This window comes from Equus quagga, chromosome 5 (genome assembly GCF_021613505.1).
Source record: "Equus quagga isolate Etosha38 chromosome 5, UCLA_HA_Equagga_1.0, whole genome shotgun sequence".
NCBI lineage: Eukaryota > Metazoa > Chordata > Mammalia > Perissodactyla > Equidae > Equus > Equus quagga.
In genome coordinates, this window is record NC_060271.1 from 103,230,908 (window position 1) to 103,251,049 (window position 20,142).

General features: G+C 37.5%; 1 protein-coding gene across 8 annotated transcripts in view; it reads left to right on the forward strand.

Annotated features, from left to right (window-relative positions):
• THADA (THADA armadillo repeat containing) overlaps positions 1-20,142 on the forward strand; it is a 308,391-nt gene that overhangs the window by 51,003 nt on the left and 237,246 nt on the right. For all 8 annotated transcript variants that reach the window (XR_006888570.1, XR_006888569.1, XM_046660638.1 and 5 more), the window contains exons 22-23: positions 1,950-2,059; positions 19,020-19,152. Coding sequence is in view for 6 of the 8 variants with exons in the window: in XM_046660638.1 (XP_046516594.1) it covers positions 1,950-2,059; positions 19,020-19,152 (243 nt within the window). In the remaining 2 variants the exon portion in view is untranslated. The remainder of the gene's footprint in view (positions 1-1,949; positions 2,060-19,019; positions 19,153-20,142) is intronic.

Sequence of the window (20,142 nt, forward strand, 5' to 3'; positions counted from 1 at the left end):
CCAGAAGCGCTTTACCAGTAACCTTTATGTTTTCCTGAAGTATGTTTTAATATCTGTAGCATTCTGAAAAAAAAAATTAAGGAATTTAGAGAGACCCCATCTCTGTGACTTCCTGTTTTTATATTCTGTGGCTTAAAATACTTTCTTGGAAATCTTCTTTTATGTCTCTAATAATAGAAATGATGGTCATAATAAGTTAGCTAACTGGTGTTTCTTCTGGTCCCCATTTTGTAGGATTATTGAGCTTTATATCTACCTTGTGAGTTAAGTTCAGATTTACGGCTTGATAATTCTGTTCAAAATATTCTCTGAAATTACTGTATTGAACATAAAATGATAAGGCTTACCCTGACTTTGGTTTTTGACAAGTAGTAGTATGTCACCTTTAAAAAATATTAAAAATTAGGAGTATCATCAGATCTTTACCTGAAAACGTTAACTGAAGAACGTGACATGTCACTCTTCGGGATATTAAAGTGTTAGAATTTTAAAAATTCTATTATATATTGCTTTTCTAGTTCTTCGTTGGTCTCATGTCTGATTCTTATTTCCCTAAATGTATCACTTGTCTCTCTAATCAGATATATTTGAGTATAGAGTATGTCTTTACTTTTCTTCTGCTTGGAAACCCAGACAGAGCTCATACTGAACTGAGCTGTATTATAGGTTACATGCCTGTTCTGAGCTTTTAGATTTATTAACTCATTTTAATACACAACCTATGAGGCAAATACTGTTATTATTCCCAGTTTATAGATGAGGAAACTCAGACACTTGCCCATGGTCACATGTTTACTCCTTGTATGATTTATCATCTCTAATGTGTGCAGAACACTAATCTAGTCACTGTGCTGAGCTGGAAGGTATCTCTAGGTAAGCGATTCTGAGCTATCTTGGGTCAGCTTGCCTTTTCACCATACCCCATCATGATCTGCTGGAGAGACCTGGGTCAAGAGGTAGCCAGTTATAGCTAGGGTCCTGAGTTTTATACAAATTCTGGATTTTCTAAAGCCAGTAGACACTAAATCTTAATGGAGGAAAAATACAATCAGCCCAACCAATTTAACAGTTAATTCTGTGCAAACCTTCATCAGCAACTGTCAGTCATGTCTTCTTTAAAATAAATTGTCATATTTTTTATTTGTCTGACCTTGCATGGAGGAAGACACCATGTAGGAAAGCAGTTGGGTAGCATTTTGGAAAATCCCATGGTTCTGACTCAAAGTGAAGCCTGTCGATTTTTAGGAGGCCCTTTGCACTACATCTTGCATTGCTGTTAACATTTGTATATCTCTAAAAGGTAATTTTTGGGAGTTACTGTTTAATAGTTTGGAGTTTCAGTTTGGGAAAATGAAAAAGTTTTGTAGATGGGTGGTGGTGATGGTTGCACAACAGTGTGAATGTACTGAATGCCATTGTACAATTAAAAATGGTAAAACTAGTAAATTTTATGTTATGTATATTTTAACCACAAGAGAAAAATTTTTATAAGAGGAAAAAAAGGTAATTATCTTACCTAGGTGTGTGAGGGTTGTCACCTTCTGTGATTTGCTGTTGGTGGTGAATGATATGAGATAACAAAGAGAACACAGTGAGGTTTCTAAAGCTGGCATAGGGAGGCAGTTCGAGTGTAGCAGTTAAAGATGGTCAGCTGTGGAGCCAGACTGCCTAGGTTTGTGTATTGGCTCTACCACCTACTTGCTGTGTGACCTTGAATGAGTTACTTGGCCTTATATTCCCCATTGTAAAGTGGAGATAATAACAGTACTTATTTCATGGAATAATTGTAAGGATTAATTGTGATATTATAAAAGTGCTTAAAATACCACCTGTCACATAGTAGGTGCTAAATGGATGGACAGCTAGACCTGAGTTCTAAATGATATTACTGACATAAATACATCTGTAAATGTAAGCATAAATCGAACATTTCTGATTTTGTTTTAAAGGTAAAAGAAATTGGAGATTACTTTAAACAACACCTTTTACAGTCCAGGCACAGAGGAGCATTTGAACTGGCTTACACTGGCTTTGTGAAACTCACTGAAATCCTAAACAGGTAAAACAACACAAATATCCTTTTGTGTACATTTTTAAAAGACTCAATGTACAAACCATGTGCTCGAAGTAGAATTTAGTTGTCTTTTGATGTTTGAAAGAATAAGACTTGGTTGGCTTCAAAACTCTTAGAAGAAGTTGTTTTCTTAGGTTTCATTGTATGATTTACTGTAGATGATTGAATGAAATGTCCAAACCAAGTTGCTCTCTCGTTGAAAGGTGATTTGAAGCAAACTCAAAGATTTTGCTAAAAATAGCTTTGAAGTTACCATTTCGTTTCATTGAATGAAATGACTGTTTTGTCTGTTTGAAAATTACTTGGCATTTGGAATAAAATAACCCCTCCAGTTTTGGGGTTTGTGTATATTACAGACAAACACTTAAGGATTTTGTGCTTTTTTGGGTAATTTTATCATATAGAAAATTTTAAAAGAACTGTAAATAGACCAAACAGTATAAGAGATTTTTCCCCCTTACTTGGAAAAATACTTTGGTAGATTTCATATATTTAGCCAAACGTATTTTTTTCGACATTATAGGTGCTGATAATTTCGTTCATTCGTATAATAGATTTCCTCCAAGAAGCTTGTGAGGAAACCTTAAATTACTTAATGACTAAGTGTTCATGGCAAGTGTTCTCTAAATAAAAGGTAGTATTTTCCAGGAAAACATTTCCATTGCCTGGAAACTTTTTGAAATGAAGCAGAGTTCTGCCAGCCGTGTAGCCTCAGCAAACATTTTATTTTGGGCTGTTAAGACATCTACTCCTTGAATATTTTTGAAACATTTTCTTCACACTCCTGGTAAAAACATTTATAAAACAGTTTGGCAGTTATGGGCTACACAGAATATCTTGAAATGATACATTAAAAAATGTCCCTGACGTTAAACTGCTGATCTTGAAAATATTTTATCATGTTTTCAACTCTTTCTTTTCAGTGTAGACATGACTTAGGAATATTTTCTTCTCACAACACAGCACACTTCACTCCCTTCAAATCAATTAACAAATATATATTGAGCACTAGCTGTGTGCCTGCTACTGTCCTTGGCTTGGAGGATATAATACTTCTTTATAAGACGAGGTTCCTGTTTTCAAAGAGCTTATGGTTTAATTGGGGAAATAGGCAGGGGTGAAGTTCAAAATATTTAACAAATGGTGTGTCATGGGCACTGACTGGTCAGAACAGACACTGGCTGTTAGCACCCGGCATCGCCGTATGTGCGGATCTGTGTTAGCTGAATACTAGCCTGGAAAATAAGACTGGCACACTTGGACAAATAAACAATCCAATATAATTGTGGAAATTTGGGTGAAATGTACAAATTCCGTAGGAATAGCAGAGAGAGAGACCAAAAGGGATAGGCTAGTAGGGCCTGGAGGAGGAGGTGGAATTTGTGCTAATGCATGAGGAAGGTTTAAGTAGATAGGAGGAGAAGGAGGAAGCTTTGTGAGCAAATGTTCAGCATGTCGTATTGTTAAGTGAGTAAATAAGCCAGCCTGATTATAGTGGAGCTAGTAGGTAATATCTTACAACTGGAGAGATTGAGGCCAAATATGGATACCTAGAAAGCAGGTTTGCTGTAGGAGGGATGGAGAGAGGCACTGAACACTTTTGATCTGAAGTAGATCATGGGAGGCATCGTAGAATAGAAAAACAACAATAATTTGTGACACAAACTCTTAATTCTAGTTGTATCTATTCCATTTATTGGCAGTGAGATTGTGCAAAAGTTTATCTCCTTAGCCTCTGGGCTCTTCATCTCTAAAGTAAGGAAAAGAATATCTGCCCTATTGGCAGATCTCTGTGGCTTTGCTGTATGGATCAAGTAAAATAGATGTTTATGAAGATTGTTTTGCATTATAAAACTTTTTACAAATGTAAAACATCATGAGATTGAAGTTGGTTGTGGTGTTGGTGTGTGAAAGTAGTTTTTCAGTTGGAAATGTTAGGTTAGATTAATTGTAATGACAGACTGTAGTGAGGAGAGCCTGGAGTCAGTTATACCGATCTAGATCTGAGGTGATGAGAGCTGCTTCTGTGACAGTGGCTCTGGGAATGGAGAGGAAGAAGTGACATCTCAGTTAACATCCAGCCCCACATAGTAACAACCCCACACATGATGTATTGAATGCTTAGAAGGAAAGCTGTGGACATATTTTATTATATTTCATGATTTTATGTGTCAAGAATTAGAGCAGGACTCAACTGGGTGATTCTTCTGCCCAGGTGTTTACTGAGTTCAATTGGTGGCATTCAGCTGGCAGATGAACTGGTCAGGAGGCTCCAAGACAGCCTTATTCATGCTTGTGGGACCTTGGTGGGATAGCTAGAAGACTGGGCCTAGTTGGGAATGCACGTGGCCTCTCAGCATGGTAGACTTAGTGTAGTTGAAATTCTTATATGGTACCTGGCTTCCCTCAGAGAGAGTATTCCAAGAGAACCAGGCAGAAGCTGCATGGTCTTTTCTGACCTAGCCTCAGAAGTCTCATAGCATTGCTTTAGTCACATTCTTTTGGTCATAAGTGAGTCTTTTTTTTTTTTTTTTTGAGGAAGATTAGCCTTGAGCTAACTACTGCCAATCTTCCTCTTTTTGCTGAGGAAGACTGGCCCTGAGCTAACATCCATGCCCATCTTCCTCTATTTTATATGTGGGATGCCTACCACAGCATGGCTTTTTGCCAAGCGGTGTTATGTCTGCACCCGGGATCCGAACCTGCGAACCCCGGGCCACCGAGAAGCGGAACGTGTGAACTTAACTGCTGCGCCACCAGGCCAGCCCCTATAAGTGAGTCTTAAGGCCCATCCAGATGTGAGGGCAGAGGAATTAGACTCCACTGTTGGGTGGCAAAGTGGCAAGATCGTATCGTAGAAATACACGTGGGGTGGGCGATATTGTGGTGGCCATCTTTGAAAAATGCACTCTGCCACGTGAACCAACTGAATGTGAGCAATGGAGGTCACCAGGGAGTCCAAGATTATTCCTGTGGTTTAATTCTTGGTGACCAGAAAAATGAGATTGATGTTAACAAAGACAAGGAAACTGAAAGAGGGAATTCATTTGATAAAGATGAATGAGTTTGTTGTTTTGTATGTGTTGGGTGTGAGATGATGATGGCATATCCTGGTGGAAATAGTTAAGTCGGAACTTGGAGATAAGGGATTAGTTTGGGTGATGGAACAGAAACAGAGATGTAGGTTTATGAGTTGTCACCATAAACATCATAGTTAGAAGGGTTGCAATCTTTAGGGGAGAGCGTAAAAGGAGAAAAGAACAGAGGACCAAGGACAGAGGCTTTTGTGCTGTGTGTTTGAATGGTACAGTTAAAGGCATTCCACATAAGTGGAATGGGGAGTCTAGGCAAGGCCCAGTGCCTGGTGTCTCAGCCACTCCTAATCTGCTTTAAGGAGCTCCTCATGGCTGTCACTGTTGGCTTTTAACCAACTTGTTATGAGTTCTCAACTGTTGCTTCCAAACCAAGTGGTTCTTGATCCCTTTGGAGACATTTCAGATTTGCCAAACAGAATGTTTTGCAGAGAACATCTTTACAGTGTGTGTGGCTTCCTTTTGTTTGGTTTTTATTTTTAAAAGAAGCTGTTTCTTTGGGATCTTTTTGAAAGCTTTTTATAAGCTCTTAAGTTATGAAAAAATTATTTAGGCATACAGCATTTAAAAGTTTGCAGAAAGAAATCTGGACTTTCATGAAAATCCGCTGAAATGGGGGCCAACTGCTGGCCACCTCTTGAACTACAGCTGTGTTAAGGAAGGAAGCACTTAAAGAGATTAATGGATAAATGACTGAAGAGTTAAACATGAGCCACACTGTTTGAATTGGTTTTTAATAGGATTATTCAAAATGTCTTCACATGTAAACTGACTTCACTATTAAACAATCATCTAAGAATAAATAGGAGTGGGAAACACTATTCTTTTTTCTGGGAATTTTTTGAAAGCAACACTTGCATACATACACATAAACAATATGTTGAGTTAATTTTTTAGAATCTGATTTTCTTATATAGTGCTTCCTATTTAGAATTCGATAAAATATTCATACTCTCTTTTAAAAACTTACCTTCCTATGCATAATTACCTGCCTAAGCATTTGATTGGAGTGATTAAGTGCACTAAAGTCATAACTCTAAATTCAAGTTTCTGGTGAAATTTGTATTTCCTTGTTTACTCTCTATGACCTTAGTATTTTAAGTTGTGCTTGCAATGAAAATGAACAAAGTCCATAACTAGGGTGTGCAGCAGGGGAATATAGCTTTCACTTGTCCAACCGTAAATGAAAAACTTAACTATAAGGGGACTAAATTGTTGACTGCAATTCTCAATCTAGTAGGGAGGTTTGTGAATACTGGATATCGTCTTACTCTTCATATATTTGAATTGCTCTGCTTCTTGAGATATAGCTTAACCTACAAATATTTTTTGCAGTAATTACAATCATTTTCACATTATTGGCCTGAAAAAATGAACTGCTGGCATTTAGTATTTTTTTCCATAAAGTGCTAGTGCTGACTGATAGACATCAACAATTATGGTGGATAGAAGTAATTTAAATATGTATTTAAACTTTCAACAGTTAATTATAGCTACTACAATTAAAATTCAACAGAAAACTTCTTAGAAACAATTGAAATATAATGAAAAAATTATTTTGTCTACCTTACTGAAGAATGAAAGACCAAGTCCCTATAAAGAAGATGCAGTTGAGCGAGAAATAAATAGAATGTGTTGTCTGAAATTTGGGGAAAGAGTCATTCAACTCTAAATGAAAGAATATGCAATTTTGTTTAAACCTTTATTCTCATCTCCTTTGGCAAGTATGTCTAAATAAGACACTTTTTTTTTCCTGCATGTCCTGTGAATTTTGTTTGAAATATTAATAATTAAAGAATAACTAAATAATGGTCCACTCTGAGAAGCCATATTAATTTTTTATGCATAGATAAAATCTTTTAAATTTCCCATTTCTGTAGTGGATTTGAAGGATTTGGGGGGAAAGTAGGATGTCTTAATGTTTAAATTCTGTGTCTTTGGTTTGTGACCCCTGAATTGTTCTTTTTAAGCCCACTTCATAGTTAAGTCCAATATTACCTTCTTTCTGGAGCTTTGAATGCTCGTTTTTAAAGTTCTTATAATAACACTGAGTCATTTAGACACAATAATGGAAGAATCTTGTTACCTGAGTAACCTTTATCTCAGCTGTTAGTAAAGACCCAGAGTTTTTAATATTAATTTTTTTCTCCTGATCTCAGGGAATGGTTATATTAAATATTAAGAGAACCAACAAATCTGGTACATCCTTCTAACCATTTCTTTTAATCCACCGAATCGTGCTCTTCTCCCCATGGCCTTCTGATGGGTAATTCAGTTTAGATTTGGTCACTGTTGTTATTGCCTGTGCCTGCAGCTGAGGCTTCAGAACAGCCCGCTGATGTTTTAGCTGCAGTGAACTCAAAGCGTTTGATGGTGGTGAGGGAGGTTAAGATGGCTTCTGTTGATATGTAGCTTTCTCACTGGATCTCATTTGGGCAAATCATTTTTCAGGCTTAAAATTTCTCCATGCTTCAGGGTTATGTTCCCATTTTAAAATGTGCATGCACATGCACACAATCTTCCAGCACATCTGTCACTGTTTAGGTTAATTGATTAAATAATAAACATGAACCTTGAAATAATAAACATAATACTTGACTAAAGAATGAATGGAGTGAAGAATTTAGCTTATGAAATAATTGGAGATTGGAAAAATCTCTAAGTTAGGAAAAATAACCATACTGTGGAAGAGATTGAAGAAATGAAGGTAACATTTCTCGATTAACAATAGTAATATAACTAATCAGAACTCAACAAAAAATAGCTCTATGTTACCATACTTCAGTGGATGGATGAAGCCATTGGAAAACCACTTTGTAGTCAGGGAACCTGATTTATTGGTGCAAAATAGTCTAATGACCAATTAATTGGGTATACAGCATATGTGATTTGATTTCAGTCTGTGGGTTTTATGCTTATCTTGGAATACTTATCCGCTATGAGTGAGATAGCTTTGTGGATAGAAATTGGACTAATCTGTTTATGGAACAATAATTTGCTCCAGTGATCTGTTCAAGAAGCACAAAGGCCTAAACACCAGCTATGGCCTGGGCTGTTCATTTCTGTTACTTTTAGCAGGGACTCAGGGCATAACACTTAGCACAGGGGACAAATACTCGACAAAACCCTCTGCCTCTCTCCTATCAGGGTTTTTTTCTTTTTTTACTTTCTACTACTTCTTGACTGTGATAAACAGGAAAATCAGAGTGGTCTGCTTCCTCCCACACCCCCACTCTCAACCACCACCTCCCTTGGAGTGTAGAGGAAAGACTGTTGAGGTATGAATTAATACTGAGTTCCACTACCAGCTTTGTTGACAATAGGAAAGCCATTTAGCCTTTCTGGGCTGCTGTGTCCTCTTTGATAAAATAAGAGGGTTCAGCTTTCTAAGGCCTCTTTCAGCTCTGAACATTCTACTCAGTGTCCAGTACTGCTTTCTAGTTTCTAACCGGGACAGTTGGGGATTTGGGGTATGAAAGATTGAGGGAAGTTGGATACATTTTTAGTAAACTTCCTTTAGAATTGGTAAACTGATCTTTTAGGAGTATTTTGTAGATTAATAACATTTAGTGAGCATTGCTTATGAAGGACCTTGAATCACTTGTAAAAAAGTTACAATTTTTATGATGTACTCAAGTCTCAAGACACTGTGTATTTTGTATTAATTTGACATGGGAGTGAAATAAATAAAGCAAAAGAGCCTTCAGACAAAGAGGATGTCTGCTCTTTTAGTGAGGAGGCCTCCGCTAACAAAGCAGGATTGGAATTCCCCGGGGCTGTGGTTGGTGACTGCACAGAGTTGGCACAAAGAGCGAGGACTGCTTCGCTCAGGAACCTTTCCCTTTTCCTTGCTGACCCCAGGATTGTGTGATGAGGAACCAAAACAAACAACTAGACTCTGTTGCATTGTTCTTGGGAGCCTCGCATGGTTCCATTTTTACCTCTCAGTTCCTTTATTATCGTAAACGCCAGCAACTCTGGAGTTTTGAAATCACTTCCTTATAAAGTGATCTTTCCTTGCTGGGGAGTAGACCGAAGTTTCATTGAATAGTCAGAACTCTGGATTAGGCTATTGTGTTTTTATAGGCACAGTGACTTCACCATTGTGAAGCCCTACAGTTCTAGTCCTCCCTTTTTAATACCTGATTTTTTAATTATCTGCCCAACTGAAGGCGCAGCTAATGCACAGCAGCTGGCACCAGTCCTAGTTGGTCCTTATTTATTCATTCAACAAAAGGTTTCTTGAATATCTGCTGTGTGCCAGAGACTGTTGGAAATGCTTTGTTTGACCACTGAGAGTGTAATATGGTAGCCAGAGTTGCTGTAAACCTAGAGACAATTATTAGGATCTAAATTTGAAACAGTTATCTCTGTAGAACTAAGAGAGGCATATGAGGACCTGAAAAAGGGACTAAGGTTTGTGTGGGGCTGTGATGAGGTATTTTGGAGACATTCTCATGAGCAGCTTTGGGTGCTTATATAATTTAGGGTCGTTGCTTTCTCTTTTTGTAATAGTAAGCCAAATAATAATATCTCATTGAATTTCAAAGCATTTTTATAATGATTTTATTTTCCTTTATAGGCCCTGAGAAACCAAATGATTTGTTCATAGCCACATAACTAGTTGGTAACAGAGCCAGCAGTGGAATCCAGATTTTTTTTGGAACTTCATACTGCTTCAGAGATTAGCAGTTTAACAAAAGTTTATTGATCACCTGCTTTATATAAGAAATTGTGATAGGCAGGCATTATAGAGGCTAAAATATTGGTAAAACATAGTTCTTGTTCTTAGAGGAACTTCTAGGCTAGCAAAATAATCTTTGGGATTAGAGAAATAAATTAGACAATTTAATAGGAAGAAATGGAGGACCAAGAAAAAGTTCCACTACTGAGCTGTCCATCCCAGGTAATGGGAAAAATAATTAATTCCATTGACAAAGCAAGGTGAGGAGAAGGAAGGGCCTGACAGGAGGTGGGCTGACACTTTAGACGTGTGGAGTTCGAGGTGGTGTTGGGAGGCTGCCTAGACGGATAGCAGACAGTGGAAATAAAGGTCGAGAAATTCGGAGAGAGGTCAGAGTTGGAGATAGGGTGACTTGGGCCTGCCCCAGTGTTTTAGCACTGGAACCCCAGCCTTCAGGGAAACCCCTCTGTCCCAGGCAGACAGGGACAGTTGGTCACCCTTGCTGGGGGTGTATATTTGAGAGTCAGCCATACAGAGGCAATAGTTGAAGCTGCAGGCCTGGAGATCTCCTAAAGAGCCTTAAAAGAGAAGGGAAAAGGTTATAACCTCAGATTAAATGTTGTGTTTGTTAGAACTCAGAAACACTGCTCATTTGAAACATAATTTCTACCCTATGTTCACAGCAATACAAACCTGTTAGATAACATTTACACAAACCTGAACCCAGTACCGAGTTTTGTTCTTGAATTTTGGGAAAAAAATTAGCTCTTAAGGTATCATTTAGGCTAACAGAGTTAATTTGATAGGCTGCTTGGGGGTTTCAGTAGAAAATATCTTCCTTGGTATGTGGAGATTATGAGTGTGTTTCTACATGTTTGGGGAAGCTCGGGAGTTGAATCACCTGCTGGCTCTAATGGTGAAACCTCTTGTCATTGGAAAGCACTTTTATTTATACTTTCTTTTCCAGTTTTCCTCTTTCTTTGTCAACCTGGTTTTTAGAATGGTGCACTTAACAGTTGGCGAGTTATATAGGTCGTTCATCTATCCAGCAGGTATTTATTGAGCTCCTTACTGGGTGCTAGGCCCTGTTCTAAGTGCTGGGAATAGAGAAGTGGATAGGACAGAGAGTGTCCCTGATATCATGGGGTTTATATTTTAAAGGACATCTGGAAAATAATAAGAAACTATCAGATAGCAATATGTATTTTTATGTGATAAAGTTTGGTGGTAAGGAAAGTCTCATTCCTCTTACACTATAGCAGGCCGAGGACTGAATGACAAGAAGCAGCAGCTTTCTGAGGGAAGAGCTTTCGAAGCAATGGGAACGGCTCGTGCAAAAAGCCTTTGCTGTGTTTAAAGAACAGAATGGTATGAGATGAAGTTGAATGAGGTTGTCCAGATTGTTGGGCTTTGTGAGCTGGGATAAGGAATTTGGATTTTTTGTCCTCCCCCCGGAAATCTTTTTTTTTTTTCTTTTCTGAGAGTCTCCAGCCAAATGGATATAAAAATAAAAGGTATCTTAGGAATTGTATACAAATTAATATGTATCAACCCTAGTAAGTAGCTTTCAGATTATCAATAAATAAAGTACATGTGTGTTTGTTACAGAGTTGCATAAAAGAGTGAAGGGCTGGATGGGATAAATGGGAAATTACATGAATGTGTAAAATGAATGGAAATAAAGTTTCTGTTACCAGAAATTGTCCTGTATTTCTCTAAGCTGTTTGTTCTCTCTTCCTACCTGTACTAGGAAGCCTAGATCAGTTTGTTCAGTATTATCAGTAGATGATTTTAGACTAGTGCATGGAAAATGTAAAGCATGTCGCTCGTAAAGCAAACACTTCTTTTTACATTGTGGATAATTTTTCTCTTCTAAACCTAAAGGGTATGCTGCTCCAATTATAAGGATGTAGCCCCCTCCGCCAGTAAAAAGTCAATAGTCTGACTTGTTTTTTATGTTATAGGCAGCTACAGCTTTGCTTTGCAAAACTAGACTTGGGTGAGTGAGAAAAGAAGAATTCCTCAGAACATAAACATAGTAGAGGTTTGGAGATGATTCTAAAATTATCAGGTTATCTCTCTTTCATTTTCCCTTAAAGCCTCACTCTTTTTTTTTTTTTAAGTGTAGATAGGTACATGTTTTTCGATTGCCTCTGTTTTCATCTGTATGAAGGAATAAGGCTCTTATGTCTTTGTATTGTGTATTAGACCAGTACTAATTATTCCCCCTTGGTTGCCTGTGTATCATCTGATATGTGATATGCAGTGTTTGGGGAATCTAAGTGTGTTCTTCTGAATAGCCAGGCTAAGAGTTTGGTTTTGGAAATTGTTTATGGCTGTTTTCATTCAGATGATGCTGGTGGTGACTGACGATGTTGTGCTTGAGTAAACACAGCATTTACTTTGTTTCAAGGTTAGGGACAATTTCTGGTTTTGTCCCAAAAACAAACTCATTTTTTCTTTGCAATTATTTAATGATTAGCAAATGAAAAATAAGGAAAGAGAAATAAAGAATTGTGGTAAGGTAAAAGTTTATTGATGATCAGTAAATAAGTACTTTGTTTTTATTTTCCTCAACCCAGTAACTTATTTGAATGAATTTTCACTGGGAATTGCTCTTTAGCCTGACAAAATGAAACTGTTTATGGGAAAGGGGAAGGATTTTCCTCCTTCTGGTGCTAAAAGCCCTTAGTGATAACAGCTTGTTAAGTAAATTATTATTTGGGAAATGAGGGTAAGGCAGAGGCTTACTCTTTACTTATCTGAGGCTACACATAACTAGTTTCTTGGCTATTGAGTCTTAATAATTTGTTGGAAATTTTGCTTCATATGTTGGCTTGAAATGTATTTCACATTTAAAAAGTGAAATTAGTTGCTTTGTGTCTGCAGGTGAAATAATTTCTTTAGGTCAGGGGTGAGTCATTCAGTTATTGTAAGAAAGCAGTTTAACAGTAATAAATGTCCTCAGTTGTCCAAGAGAGTTGGAATACCTCCAAAATGAATGAGACACAGTTCACCTCTAGTCAGTTGTAAATAGGTTATCCACTGAGTGCATTTTTCTGTAAGATGTTTTCATTCTCCAGCTAGCACGCCATCCGTATCACCCAGGTTGTTTAAAAACTACTTTAACCTCCACCCTGATGGTAGATATTCAAGGATTGAAATCAGTCTGAAAGGTAACCTGAATAAGACATGATTACGAAGGTAATTTCTTAAAAACAATATAATCTGTGAATACATTCCAAAGCCACAGGAACATGCTTTCTGAATTATGTGTAATGTGGAGTTTTTATTCTACTACTCCCCTCCTAGGGCAGAGCATAATGTCAAGCAACTAGTTGGTACTTAATAGATCTTTTTTCCAAATGAATGAATGAAATCCACTGAGGCAAATAGTAGAGAGTTGATAGTATCTCTGTCATGAGCTAGATCAAGCCAAATGTGTAACTGAGGACTTAGGGTATAATGCCTTTTTATTAAGCAAGGGCTTTGGTGTCAATCTACGTTTTAATTCTCCCTTTGTCACTTATTAACTGTATAACCTTGGGCAAATTATTTAACTTCTCTCTCTTTTTTTTACTTGACTTAAAAAATTAGTGTGAGGACCAAGAGAACAATTCAGTGGTTACCGGGGGAAGGGTGTTGAGGGTGGGCATAGAGGGTGAAGGGATGCACTTATATGGTGATGGACACATAATATGTACGACTAAAATTTCACAATGTTGTAAACTGTTATGACCTCAATTAAAAATTTAGTGTGAAAGATTTGAACATATTGGTTAGTATAGTGAACACTATAATCAACAGTTGGATAGCTGGTGGAAGAGCTTTCCAGGCAGAGAGAAGGTCAGGTGCAAAAGTCTTGAGAGGCATGAACTTAGAATATTTAAGGAACAGCAAGTAAACCATTTGTGTCTAGAGTGGAGCGAGTAAGGGAAAGAATTGTAGACGATAAGATGTGAGAGGTAATGAGGACTAGATAGTATAAGCTGTAGTTAGAACTTTGAGTTTTACTCTGATTAGAATGGGGAGCCGTTGGAGGGTTTGTGAACAGAGGAGTATCATGATCTGGCCTATTAAAAGGATTACTTTAGGGGGTCGGCCCTGTGGCCGAGTGGTTAAGTTTTTGTGCTTGGCTCCGGCAGCCCTGGGGTTCCCTGGTTCAGATCCTGGGTGTGGACCTACACACTGCTCGTTAAGCCATGCTGTGTCCCACATAGAAGAACTACAATGACTTACAACTAGGGTATACAACTATGTTCTGGGGCTTTGGGGAGGGGGAAAAAAAAGAGGAAGTTTGGTAACAGATGTTAGCTCAAGGCCAATCTTCCTCAACAAAAAACAAACAAACAAACAAAAAAAGAAAGCATCTTGTCCAGTCCTTTCATTAAATAAGTAAATAAATAAATAAATGAAAAGGTTACTTTGTTGTGTTGCTATGATAGTAAAAGCAGAAAGATCAGTTTGAGATGTCTAGTAGACACTACGTTGAGAGTGCTGTGGGTTTGCTTAGGTTAGCTGAACTGTGTCCTGTAGAATTTCTTTTTGTGCAGGTCTCTGAGAGGCAGGCGTACTCTTTGTATGTCTCAGATTGTCTTTATCTTACCTCCACTTTTGAATGTAGTTTAACTGGGTATAGAATTCTGGTTGACGGTTGTTTTCCCTCAGTGCTTTGAGACATTATGTTTTTTATTATAACCAATGAGAAACTTGTCTTTGGTATAATTGGTGCTCCTTTGTAGATATTCTATTTTTTTCTTTCATTTCCTGTGGCTTTTAAGGTTTTCTCTTACTCACAGTTTCACTATGATATGTGTAGGTATGAATTTATTTACTTGGGATAAGTACTGGCCATATGCTTTGAATCTGAGGCCTCATAACTTTCTTCACTTCTGGGAAATTTTTAGATATTTCTTGGAGGATTTTTATCCTAGTAGTCATTCTGTTCCTATTTTCTAACTCCTATTAGATTGTATTGGATTCTTATCTCAAGCTATCATATGTATGTATGTATGTATGTATGTATGTATATATATATTACACACACCATGTATATATATTGTATTTTTGTCTTTCTGTATACTGTTTTGGGTACATTTCCCAGAAAACTGTCTTGTGAGTTGCCAATTGTCTAGAATTCATCATATCTGTTATTTTTTTCAAATTTTGAAGTTACATTTTCATTTCCAGTATTTCCAATATCTTTGTTTTCACATATGCTTTTTCTTACTTCAGTACTGTCTGTCTTTCGTAATTTCTTGCTGTTTTAAATAGAAGTTATCCCTTCCTTAATCTCTTGAGTATTCTAAACAGTTATTTTAAGGTCTTTGCCAGACTGCTCCATAAAATTAGACTTCATATGGAGTGAATTTGTTCTAATTGTTGATTTTTTAGATTGTTTTTCTTAATGTAAAACTTATTTCTGTATTTTGAATTTCACTTTGCTGGCTGTGATTGTGGGAGCCTTTTTGGTTTATTTATGTAATTTTTTCTCTCTGGGCTCATTCTTCTCTGTTAGAGGAACTAGATTGGATAGTGGCATTTTGGGTCTCCCATCTACAGTGATCCTGGGGATGTCACAAATCTAGTCACCAAGTGAGTAGTCAGGCTGCTCAGAGTCTCCCCTGACCCATGGCTTTTCCTACTGCTGCAGCCCCAGCAACTCTGGCAGTAGCCCCTTTCAGCCCTTCGTGGGAGAGGAAGCTGCTAAAATTCCCCACTTCATGGGAGAAGGGTGAGTTACTCCACAGGAACTGACTTCCTGGCCATCACTGCTGCTTCTAGAGCTGTAACCCTTCAGATCTCTGCGATCAGCACACTCACTGCTTTGCATTTCTATTCTGTTTTACTCAGATAATTATCTTATTTTTGAGCTCACTTGGTTTTAGGATTCTATTTGTATGTTTTGGTTATTATTAATATGTGTTGTGGAGGGGATGTGTCTTGTTAAAATGTAAACCAGCTGTTCTATCTCTATCAGAAGTTCAATTGAAACTCTTTAAAACTTGCTTTTCTCATAATAATAGACAATAATTTTATAAAACAACTCTTAAGAACTTATTAAACACTCTGCAAGAATGAACTGTTTTAATCTTCCCAATAACTTTCATCTTATAGGAGAGGAAAGTGAGAAATGGAGAGGTTTTGTAACTTGCCCTGGATCACACAGCTATTAGGTGGCAAAGCAAAGATTCTAAAGTAAATAACTTGGCTCCATAGTCTGTCCTCCTAACCACTGTGATATACTTTCTCATCTGTTAGTTGGGGAAAATACCTTCTCACAGATTTGTTTGTTGCAAGGAAACATAAAGTGTGAAAAGCCTCATGTTGTATCTGATTATATTATACAATAGGCATTCAGTAAATGTTTTTCTTTCCTTAGTGGTAGGCAAATATATTTCCAGTATGATAATTTAAACAAAACTTATAAGTGCACTTTGTTTAAAATATAACATGTTTCATTTTAGTAAAAAGGGTGGGAGTTCTATTGTTGGACCGATTCCCTTGTGTGGCTGTTGGGGCAGAACTGGTCTGGGAGAGAAGCAGAGCTAGGAGGCAAGGGAATCAGATAAATATGGTCCAACAGCAAAGTGCAAATTGGAAACCAGACAATTGAAGGATTTTGCAGAAAATGATCCTGGGGAATTCCAGAACAGAACAAGGTTTGGACTAGATGGTAGGATCTGGCGCCTTGAGTATTTCCCAGAGCTTCTGAGGTTCCTGGATCCTTGGCAGTGGGCAGAGAGGGCTCTGTTGAGGGCACTTGGCCAGCCTTGACCTTGTTGAACATTCTTCTGGCCTTTGTTTTTTAAATCCCCCAAATTAACAAGGAGCATTTAGTGTTAGTATGCAACACTCAAGGGAATAAATAGACCTGGTTAACTGTTTATGGTTGTAATAGCCAAGAATCTAAATTAGGGAATTGGCTCTGGGGCCTTTTTCACTCATCTCATCTACTTCCTCAATCCTACATATGTGGACCTTGCACTATTCTGCCTACTCATCTTTCAAAGTCCAACTCAGATTCCATTCCTTCCGTGGCACTTTGTTGACCCACGTATACCTTGTGCTCTAAGTACATTAGAAGCTTCGAGAAAGGAAAGGTCCTTGTGAGATGCAATATTTGGAGGAAGTTTCACCAATTTGTGTGAATAGGGTTAAGTGTGGAGACCATAAGCAACTGCTTAGTTGGGAATATGGAGAGAGAGAGTGGGTCTGTGTGTGTGGTGTATGTTAGGATGGGAACCAGCAAAGTGAACAACCTTATTAAAGCAGAAGAGCTGTGTAGGAATTTTTAAGGTTTGATTCAAGTAGGAGAGTTAGGACCAGGTCATAGGTGACCTTTAAAGTGGAAAATTTGATCAGGAAGGAAAAGGAGTTAGATCAAGATTTGTTAACAGTCAGGAGCCATTGTAAGTTCAGGCAAGGAAGGGTGATGCATGGTGAGGTGGTCCACTCTGATCCCAGACCTGCCTGCCTTCTCAGATTGGTTGATTTTGCTAGAACCTCTGTGTGCCAGCTCAGGGAGGCCCAGGAGAGGCTCACTGACAGGGCTAAGGAGCATTACTGAACTAGAGTATTTCAGTGCACTTGATAGGAAAATAAGGAAACAGGAAAATATCCTTCGTCTCCTGCAGTTTCTTTCCCTCTTAGTTTTTCCTACATGGTGAATTCCTACCAGAGACTTGACCTTAGACTGCAGCATTATCTATAAGCTAGTCCTACATGGCCAATAGTCCTGAGGTGGGGGAGAAAAATACATGTAAATGAAATCCACAGATAATCTTAGGTCAAGTAGTTTTTACTTTTTTCACCTCTGTGACTCCAACTTTTTCTTGCATGGTTAGATCACAAAAAGATGACTTTGCTTTAATTCTCCTTTTTGTTTTTCTTTTCCCTGCTCATCCATTGTGGTGTAAATTAACCCAAATATACTTAAAAGACAATGAAGAATGAGCAAAAGAAGGCAGTGATCCATAACTGTATCCTTAGCACTTAAGTAACAGCTCCGAGGAATTTGCATTTCAGTTTTTGACTGGGCAGCTGTGTGAGGGTTATACCAAGCTGGCCATGTTAGTAATAAACTAGAGAAGTTATTCCATGAGACACAAGGCATTAATCTTCATTTTTAAAAGATATAACTCCACTAATGGGAAGTAACTTCAATCCTTATAAATGTAAAAGTGTAAGAGGATTATTTTTATTATAAAAAATTTCAAATATATAAATGGATCATTTTTATTAAGAAAATTTTCAAATACAAATTTTAAACATATATAAATATATAAACTATATAAACATAAAAATTTCAAACATATATATACACCTGTATATAAAAGTAGAGAGAATAATAGAATGAACCCCTTTCCCTATCACCCAGGTTCAACAGTTATCACAGTTTTGCCACGCTTGCTTCATCTATTCCTTTCATTGCGATTTGCTGAAGTGTTAGAAGGTACAGCCCTGTTTGTTATTTTTACTCTTAAACACTTCAGTGTGCGTCTCTAAAACATATGGACACTGTCTTCTGTGTCCACAGTGCCATTGGCACATGCTATAAATAATTCTTTGGTGTCATATAATATCTCTATGAGGAAATTTTTTACATTTGTTTTGTTCAAGTTGGAATCTAAACAAGGTTCACACTTTGCATTTGGTTGTTATGCCTTTGAATCTCTTTTAATCTCATGGTTCAGATTGTTAGTGGCTGGTTTTGGTGTTGAGGGGAGTGAGTGGGAAGAAACAGGAGTGAGGTGGTGGATTTTAAGCCATGCTAAAAGGAACCTTTAAAATCACAGAGCCTGCTGGGATAGGAAGATTTGATTGTAACATTTATGGCTGAACTAATATTTTTAGGCCCATGTCAAACTTTTAAAATTGTCTTCTTTAGTGTAATATATATATGCAGTCATGTGCTGCATAATGACGTTTCAGTCAACGACAGACCACATATACGACGGCGGTCCCCTAAGAATTGCTTCAAATCCTAAGACCCATAATAAAGAGGAAAGTAGGTGAAAAGTAGAAAGTGAGACCTTTTTTAGTTTCCGTCCCTCCAAATGTAAGGATATTTATTCTTTTCTGACAGTGTTAATGTGTATCAATAGTTTGTACTTCTACTTTTTGGTACCTGATAATTCCAAATGTTTGCTTTATATATGCCTTTTAGATGCCATAATGTGAGTCTGCAAAAGCTGCCAGAACAGTGGTTGTGGAATGTTTTAGAGGAAATTAAATGCAGCAATCCTTCGTCTAAACTCTGCACTACAAGGCGCAGTGCTGGGATTCCTTTCTACATACAGGTACTTATCTATAGGACCGTGGCTGTTTGCTTGCTTTTTCATAATAGTGTATTCTGATCCCCTTGACATGAGAGTGAGCATATTGCATGAGGGTTATTTCTGTCTTTGCACCACTGTAGCATTTGTGGCTTTGCTTTAATGTGTGGACAGTGTGTTCCTGTGACAGGTCTATTCTTGGAATGAACCCTCTAAGAAGTCAGTCTTGTAATATGAACAGAGGTTGGTATAGATTTCCGCCTGTGATTTAAGTAGGCAGACATCACTGTGGCACATTTATTGCTCACTTCCAGGAAGTGCACATTGCCTTTTTTTAATTAGAAAAGATAGTCTTCTCATTTCAAGACCCTTAAGACTCTCTGTAGGCAACCAGTGTTAACAGTTTCTTTGAATCCATCCATAAAATGTCCATGCATAAAATAATCCTAATAGTAGCTAACATTTATAAGTGGTTATTTCACATATATTATCTCATTTAATCCTCCCTCAAGCCCCATGAGATAGGTCCTGTTATCATACATATATTATCGATGAAGAAACTGGTGATTAGAAAAGTTAAGTGACTTGCCAAAGGCCACAGACGTAGTAAGAACAGAGCAAAGACTTGAGCCCAGGCAGCATGACTCTTGAACCCCTCTGCATATGAGAAAGGGTGTGTGTGAGTGCATTTTCTTTGTTTTAACATAGATGAAAGCATACTATACACACCATTTTCCCCCTTGCTTTTTTTCACTTAACATTATATCTTAAAGATTGGTCCATGTCAGCACACCCAGATATTGCTGTTTGGTAGAAAGATATTTTATTTCTACATTGTTGAAATTAAGAGGCTGTCACCTTCATGAATCTAAAGAATAAAACCAAAGTCTTCACAATACTAAATCAGACCCCATCCTGAGAAGCCTTTGTTTAATATTCAATAAGATAAAATCCAGGAATGAGGATGGTGTAATAAAAGCAATGAAATTAAGTGAAATGAAGTCTCTGTTTTTT